Source organism: Seriola lalandi, unplaced genomic scaffold (assembly GCF_002814215.2).
Source record: "Seriola lalandi dorsalis isolate HSWRI2012SDOR001 ecotype SW California unplaced genomic scaffold, Sedor1 jcf7180002054579, whole genome shotgun sequence".
NCBI lineage: Eukaryota > Metazoa > Chordata > Actinopteri > Carangiformes > Carangidae > Seriola > Seriola lalandi.
The window spans coordinates 2420658-2429422 of record NW_019525132.1 but is presented as its reverse complement, the minus strand read 5'-3'; the positions used below and the strand labels follow the sequence as shown (position 1 = coordinate 2429422).

The 8765-nt window shown below is 43.8% G+C and overlaps 1 protein-coding gene across 7 annotated transcripts in view; it reads left to right on the top strand.

The window, feature by feature from the left end:
- foxp2 (forkhead box P2) overlaps positions 1 to 8765 on the top strand; it is a 105859-nt gene that overhangs the window by 58487 nt on the left and 38607 nt on the right. For all 7 annotated transcript variants that reach the window (XM_023417943.2, XM_023417941.2, XM_087177066.1 and 4 more), the window contains one exon: positions 3360 to 3449. In XM_023417943.2, the coding sequence (XP_023273711.1) occupies positions 3360 to 3449 (90 nt within the window). The remainder of the gene's footprint in view (positions 1 to 3359; positions 3450 to 8765) is intronic.

The window sequence follows — 8765 nt, the reverse complement described above, 5'->3', positions numbered from 1 at the left end:
GAATGGATGGCTGTTTTTTTTTGTTTTTTTTTTTTTCCAGTTTTCTCTCTCGTCCCCTCTCTGTCAGTCTCTTCTCACTCTCTCCTTTTCTCCCTCTCCAGTGATCTCTGCATGCCTATTAATGTAGCAGAGGAATGCCTGTGTAAACATTCTTGTTTCTCAGTCCGTTTCGCATAATAGTTGCCTGTATCGCCTTTCTCCTGACCTCACTATCTGAAACCAATTACACCAGATCCATTTGGGCTGAATCTTATTTTCATAAGGATCCCCGTGTCGTGGTCTCGGTCGCTCTGTGTGTTATTTTCCCTCGTCTTATTTTTTTTCCTCTTTTCCAACCTCAGTGATGGATATCAACATCAAATATGCCTCTGAGTGCCTTGTTATTTATATAGCAGGGCCTGGCTCTTTTTCTCTTTCTCTCTCTCTCTTTCTGTCTGGCTTGCTCTCTCATTCTGAAGAATGTGTCACATTGTGCTGTTTATACAATGTGTGCATTAATAGACTGGGGATGTCATTTTTTCGTGCATAGCAACCCAGGTTAAATAGACGGTGCTTCTGCACTCGTCTGTGTTTTTGTCCGCTCCAGCAGCTCTTCAGCAAACTTTTGATGACTTTCCTTGGCATTTGGTGCTTTTTGTGCTTTGAGATGGGCTTCAGCTTGCCATGTGCCTATGTGGAGTGGGAAGTGGGTGGCACAAATTGGTGCTTTTTACTGTAATGGCTGAATACTCAGAGCCAGTGAAAGTGAGGGGACAGGACTTTTTCTTTTTTTTTTTCTCCCTTACCTTTCACACTGTCACAGACTCTCAGAAAAATGGCTAACCCCACATCCACAGAAGAGGTGACAGACAGTTTCAGGCATGACAAACCACTCTAGAAAAGTTTGGCCGGTGTTGATAAGGTCTGTGTTGTTGTTGGAGAAGTACTCTTTATGCAGTCTGGGCAGACTTCTTTTCTAATAAGCCTGGTGTAGTTGATCTCTCAGCTTCACCCCTGTGTGTCGCCTCTCATACCTGCACCTCCCTCTATATTTACCTGGCATGGATATTGGAAGTGCAGTTAAAATCATCTCTTCCTTTGTACTCTTGACCGTGTGTAAGATATTGAGTGGGTCTTTTGACTTTGGGTATAACACAGCGAGTCATTATTGATTCACACATGGATAAACATTTCCTCCAGGCAGCTACCTTGGGCTGCTCTCATCAAGCAGCCTTCCCTCTAACTACAGTGTGCAGGACTCAATAAGCCTTATAATTACTTTGATTCACCAATCATGGCGAGATTAATTAGGCCCTGTGTTTTAATTAGCAAAGTGATTGGCTGCATTCAAGGAATTTGTTTTGTCTTTTGTGTTGAGTTAAAGGAAGCGAAAGTCAAGCAATGTTTGATTTCCCATCCATTTAAGAAAAAGACCACGAATGGCAAAGCTTCACGTATCTGTGTGTGTGTGTGTGTGTGTGTGTGTGTGTGTGTGTGTGTGTGTGTGTGTGTGTGTGTGTGTGTGTACGTGTGCGTGTGTGTGTGTGTGTGTCTGCCGGCTGCAGGTGCTGATGTGTACTTTAGTGTGTGCTACAAGCAACTTTTTGTATGTGCTTGTGTGTGTTTTTTGAAGAAAGGCCATGGCTCAGCTTACAGATGTCACAGTACGCACACGCACACAGGCATGCACGCACACATATAAACTGGTGGCGACTAGGCTCCTCTTACCAAGGAGACAGATCAATGCAGTTAGGACCCAGTGCCAGTGTAATGTTTGTTTACTTTAGTTCAGAAAGCCTGGCTCCTCCTGAGCAGCCAGACAGACAGATCCAACCCCCATCCTCCATCCATCATTCCTCCCAGCATCACCACCACCTCTCCAAGCACCCCCCCAAGCTCTGTCTTTTCATAATTGATCAGGGGGGTGGCTACGTTCCCTGAGGGGTTAAGACGTGGCAACTTTTTTTTCCTCCTCTCTCTCTCTCTCTCTTTCTCTCTCTCTCATTTTTTTACTGCCTCCCTCCCTCTCGCTCTCTCTCTCTCTCTCCTGTCTTCTCCTCCTGTTTGCTCAGGATCTCAATGTACTAGTTCAAACATTGTTCCCACCAGCTGGCAGAGCTGCGCCATATGCACGCCCTGTCAAGGCAGCTGTTGTCATGGATACTGGCAAGCACCAGAAAATAAAATGAGCACCCCTGATTCCTGAGGAAGTGTCACTCTCCATCTAGTTTTTTTTTTTTTTTTCTTATTTCTTGCTTCTCCTCCTACTCGTCCTCTTCTTTTTTCATCAAAAAAGAAACACCTGTGAAGTTGTTGTGTTGTGTTGTGTTGTGTTGTGTGTGTTAGTGTGTGTGTGTGTGTGTCCCACTTGATGCTCGTGGGCCTGAAGAATACAAGGTATACGGCTGTGTGGAGCAGCAGCAGTAGTGCACAATGTTCTTTTCTGCCAGACTCTTTCATCCGTCTGCTCTTGAAGAATTGAAGTGAAGCTGCTAGCCCAGCTGCCACGGTACCTGTGAAGCTGGAGCTCGCTCGTCACACACATTCAGCGCACACAGCCAGGCGGGAGGAGATCTGTAATCCCATCAAACCCTAGAGAAATAAATTACGCCACATCTCCAGCCTCTCTGATTCTTATCATCTCCATGTCTGGCAAACACATCAAAGGGTGTTGATGACAAATTTTACAATTTACAAATATGATTTTTCTAATTCTTTATGCCATGTGTAAACGGCTGTGAACTAATTTCATCAGGCAGGGAAAGGTCTCTCCTTCTCTATCTATCTACCTACCCATCTTTCTATCCATCTATCACCCATCCACTGCTCATAAGCACACTTAATGCATAGTGTAAAACCTGGGCTGCTAGTTAATTCACTCTAAATGTAATCTGATGTTGATTTTGTCAACTTTAATTGCAGCTCCCAGAGACACTTCACATGGTGCTGCCTCTACTTCAAATTGATATTATGAATATGCAAATGTGGCAGTAATTTGCAGAGAGAAGTAGGTATTTCAGTTGAGCACACACTAGACAGGTCAATTCTACTGACGCTCTGCCTTTTTTTTTCAGCCCACCACCCCCTCCACCCTCTTCTTCAGGGGTACTTTAGACAAACTGTATTTATCCTTGATCACAGCTCTGTGAATTGTTACTAAAACGTATCTCCAGCGTAGTGTTAACCGCATCAGGATGTGTTGCGGAAAATACCAGGTGATATTTGACAGGGTTCTCAGTCAGAGATGACTGTTTTGTCCCTGAAAATTTGAATTATCTCTTCTGTCAGTTCCAGTGTTTCTTTTCCCTCCTTCCCTCTTCCCCATCTTTCTTTCTCTCTTTTCTCACACTGTCTTTTGTCTTGTGTTCTTTTCTTCCCAGGCCCTACAAGCAGCGAGGCAATTACTCTTGCAGCAGCCAGGCAGTGGCCTGAAATCTCCAAAGAGCCAGGACAAGCAGCGTCCACTGCAGGTAAAGCAGCTCCCCGTCTAATCTCTTAAGTCCATCCATAATACATGCTCCTCCGAAAAGAAGATTTCCTCTGTTCCACAAGTGTGTTTGATTTGCCAACGCAATCCTTGGACCTGTCATTGGAATCCTAAAGCTGGACAAGCCGGTCCCCAGGAAGCTAAGCGTCACATAGACAGAAGAAAAACACAACAGAGACAGATCTCAGAGAGCAGAGTTTTATCCACAGGCCATTTGTCCATTTTCAAGTGTACGTTTTATGGTCTAAAAACACTTGATGTCCCTCAAACTGGACAATAATTAATAGTTCAAGTGTATCCAGAGGTTATATGGTAGGACGACAAATTGGAGGACATTTCTGATCCGTATGCTTTTCTAACTAGATCCATAGTGTTGTTGACACGGAATATCCAGAGGTTATTATTTGCAAAGACATGTCAGCCTGAGTAGAGGGTTACACAGACAGCTAATTTTAACTGCCTGTCAATTCCACTCTTCGACGCTAATTTACCTTATTGATTCGTAGAGCTGTCTATTTCTATTGTCAGTGATTTGGAAAAGGTCACACTTGTACGCATATGCACACACACACACGCGGGAACAGTTGCACACCGACTACACACTCACACATATATACACATTAACACATTGCTTGCAATCCTCTTTTCTTTCTGGTGTTAAGATTTTTTTCACACCGGCGAGTCTTTTCCTTCTGCTCGTTTAAGCCAACAAGACAGTTAGTTGGTTTTCCTGCCTCACATTATGTAAGGCCCCTTGACATCTGCTCCATGTTTTTATTATTAGTATTTTTTATTTAATTTATTTTTAGCCATTTGAAATTGAAGTGTGGGAGTTGTGCCCTCCACTCTGCTAATAAGTAATATCAAGGAGCAATGGTTTACCTCATTAGAAGCTCTGTGCATTTCATTAATGACAGGAAAATTGGCGTTAACCTCACCCGTTGATATTTTCACAGTCTAACAATGGCGACACCTTGAATTGGAGTCACACCCCTGTGTACCTAATTACGCACTGGCAAAGAGATAAGGTTGGCAAAGACTCAGTCATGCTTTTGCATTTAAATAATTCAACCTCATCAAGAGTGTTAATATTATCAGTATATTCACACACAATGGCATCAGAATTATAAACATATTTTTAAAGGCTGTTTATTTGAATATATATATATTTATTTATTTAGCTGTGTGAAGAAAAAAAAAGAGGTTGTTTGTTAAACAAACGTTCTCTGCAGCTTATTGTGCTTCCTGTGTTTGAGGTTCTGTATGCCAGAGCGAATAGATTCAAACAAATGGGATCCTGATCTACAAATGCCTCCATAGTCACCAAGTACAATACATACATGGCAGGAAGAACAATATTGAATGAGAGCAGTGTGGGTGCATGATAACCGTCAGCCCATGTCCAAGCCCCTGCCTCTAATAACATCAGCAGATGGTAAATATTGAATATTTACATTTGCTTACTCCATCCTTTCCTGGCGTTGGCGATATGAATCAGTATGAATCGGAGGGCCTGCCGATGGGCCTGTCCTCAGCTCCCAACTAATCCATCTGTTGATCCAGCCTTTATTAACATCCTCACCTCTTTGTTCCAAAAAGTCTCCATGCAAAGCATCATAGGAAGAGAGGCACTACTGACTCTCCCAGTGATACACACCAACACAACCAGGGCTCGCTGCATTCTGGTTCAAAATCATTTTTACAGTGGGAATGTGCTGCCGTCTGCCCTTGAATCCACTCATTTCAAATGACATTTTAGCGGTAATACTCCATTGTGCAAATATCAGTGTAAGGCAGGAGAAACTCTTACTTGATTAAAAACCCTTGTTTTGGTATTCTTATTGTTCTATTTCTTCCTTCTTGTCAGTAGCATATTTTTTTTCTTTTATTCTTGTCTTTAGGGAGTTTACCCAATAAAGCTGCATTATTTACCTGGATTATGAGGCCACAATGGGCGCTATAGAGCATATTTTATTAGCTTCATGGCTTGATAAGAGTCAATAGCAATCAAGCTACATGTTTTCCACTGGAGGAATCGCACAGATTGATCCCCTTGTATGATTAGCGCAGTAGAAAGTGGGAAAAGGATTAATATTACCATGACATCCTGCTTATGGCAGAGATACTGATAAATCCTCCGCCAGTCTTTTTTCCTCTTGTTCTCCCATCTTTCGTATTTAAGAGCAGGAAATGATCCATAGATCATGGCATGTAAATTATTTAGTACACAAGCATCTAAGTGCCTCAGCTTGCAGTTTTAATTACGCGTATTAGCGGCTAAAGGCTCTCGCCTGACTAATTCTATCCGCTCGCTCATCGCTGCTCCTCAGGAGTTGATGATGCGGAGGCAGGCAGCTCTGGCATCCACATGCACACACGCACACATGTAAAAAGAAAAAAAAAACTGTCCCACAAACACACATACAAACACACACACAAGCTGCTTCTCCACATTTGCGTAATGTGACAGGTCTATTATTACACAGTAAGCCCACGGGAGCACTCAATAAACACCTATTTCTCCCTGTAAATCCCCCAGCCTCCGCCATGCTGCTTACACGGCTCTCCCAAGGCACACAACACCCTCTCTTCCCTTCTCCATTCTCCTCTGCTTCTCTCTCCCCTCACTCTCCTCTTCTATGTGGCAATATCCCCCCTCTGAAAGGCATTTATACACTGACATTTGGAATACAAATAAAGAAACGCGGACAAGGAGAGGCGGAGAGGATTACAGAGGCCTATGAATCTGACAGTTGTTTCGCTCGCACACACACAACACGCATAATGCATCTACACACAGCCGGCACTCATACACAAGCGCAAGCACAACGACCAAGTTCTTACTTTGCCAGAAGTGACTTTGAGCAAGTGGTTTGTTAGTAGCTTTATTGATCATTATTGATAAGAAACAGGGCAGAGCTGGGCTTCACTTCAAGCAGCTTATCACTCTGTGGAAGAACAGCTCAAGATTCACTCCCAGAAAACGAACTGTAGCAGGTGATGAGATTTAGGCGACCCAAACCTCACCACATCTCCCCCTCCTCCTTTCCTTGTGACACAGCCACCAGCTCCATATGTCAGGGGGCAAGTATAGAGCGGCTAGAATGACCCCCTAACCCTGTCTCGTGAGGGCTTGACAGTGTGGAGGTACTCCCTGACCCTTCCTCCCTGCAGTTAATGTCCAATCTTTAACCATACAAAACCTGAGAGCTTACTCCGAGTGAGTGTTGCTGCTGCTGCTCTGCCCCTTGCACACTATCAAGCTGTGAATACCTTTTTACAGGGCTAATAACCTCCATCCCATCTCTGCAATGCTCCACTCTAAGTATGAATGAAAATATTTTAAGGTTTTATGGTTGGTTTATGGATGGGAAGAGCTTTAGCCCTGTTTTCTGTACACCTTCCTGTCCAGGCCGGTCGCATTGGCTGTGGGCACTGGGCCATCTTAGGAAGTGTCACACTTTTAAAGGTCAGGTCCACACGTCTCACCACTGAGCCAATATTATCTCGATAGAAGCTCTCATCTGCTTATTGGCTTTCATCCGGAACACACACACACACACACACACACACACACACACACACATACACACACGGATGCAGGGAAAAGGGCTGCAACGTTAGGCTTGAGTATAGCTTAGCTGACTCCAGCGTACGTGGCTAAAGGATGGTAGTTCACATTTACATTTATGAATATATCTTTCCACTGCATCCCCTCTGGTTGGATCTGAAAATAGAGAAAAATTATCACAGCGAAGGGAAAAAAGAGTGGGGGAAAATATTATGTTATTCATGAGGAAAACTTGTGTTGACTCTGAGAGAGAAAAAGAAAAAAAAAAAAAAAAAACGTCAGCACATTTTAAGTCAAACACCCTTGGTTACTGCTTTTGTAACCAGAAAACAAGATTTTTTTTCACTCCCCATCTCCCTCCCTACCTCTCTTTTTTCCTGCATTTACAACACCTACAGGACAAGATTGCTAAATTGCGAGGACAGAGCAGGTTCATCATTGTGATGCAAAAGAAGTTGAAATGCAACCCCAAGGCGAGGTAGCTGAGTTTGGGGGATCAAGAGAAAGTGAGAGGGAGGGAGGGATAAAGAAAAAAAAAAAGTAGCTCAGACCTTTGATGTAGCAGCAACAAATTTACCTTGTGACAGAAGATACATGGGTGCAATAAACGAGTTATACCAGCCCTTACACATGCAATCTGATGATTCTGGCCAGGGTGTTAATTGGATCCTAACCGGCAGATCTGATACGCCTGGGCCCCGGTGGTGAGGGAGAAAGCCTTTCCAAGTGATGAACTATAATTCACTGAGCTGCTTGAAGCACTTGTAATTTACTGTGTGTCACTGATGAAGAGGCTGATCCAGTGGAGGCCATATTACCTGCAACATCAGAGGGACGTGTCCCCCCCCCCTTCCACCCAAGCCACCTCTCTCACTTGTGCTCTCTCTTTCTCTCTCTCTCTCTCTCTCTCTCTCTCTCTCTCTCACTTTCTTTCTATTTCAGCCCTCTCTGCACTTTCTTTTTCAACTCTCTCCCTCTCTCTCACCTCCCCTGCTCCTCTCTAACTGTCGCCCCCATTTACTCTTGAAATATGTACACCTGCAGGGAGGCATCAGTCTGGAGTCTGAATTGTGCCGGTTTAATGATAAAGGTGTGACAATTTGTACCGATAATGACACAAACAATGTGCACCAGCGATGTCACACAGCTACACTGGTGTACACTACATTCGAGAGTCTTAATCAATGACTATCTGCATGTAGAGATAAATCAATATGGAAATTGTGCTAAGCCCATCTCAATCTCCTCAGGCTTTTTATTAGAGGCTTTTACATGATGGGTCTTTATGTTATGATAAATTGCACTTCCCATGCACTGCTGCCACACTGCTATGGAAATTGATTTAGGAAAACATTTAGTAATCTACTTAGCTTCAGCCCTGACAATCTAGAGTATTGATCTCCCTAAGCTGAAAACACGGCATGCATTTGAGTGAGTGTGGCTCACATGCATGCATGTGTGATTTTTACATAGTAAACACATGTACCACACACTTGAACTTCAGAGTGACGCACTTGCCAGGCCAGCTGCCCTGTAGCCTTGGTGGTCCTCGACTGGAGAGTCCCAGCTATCAATAATCGTGTGGCCGCATTTGGCAGTAATTGGCTAGTAAATGAGCAGTGTCAGCTGAAAGGGAGCTGAGAGGTCAGAAGTCCACATGCTACAAGAGGGGTCTGAGTTTGGGCCCTGTGCCCCCTGGGATGCTCAGGAGATTGAGATGAAATAGGG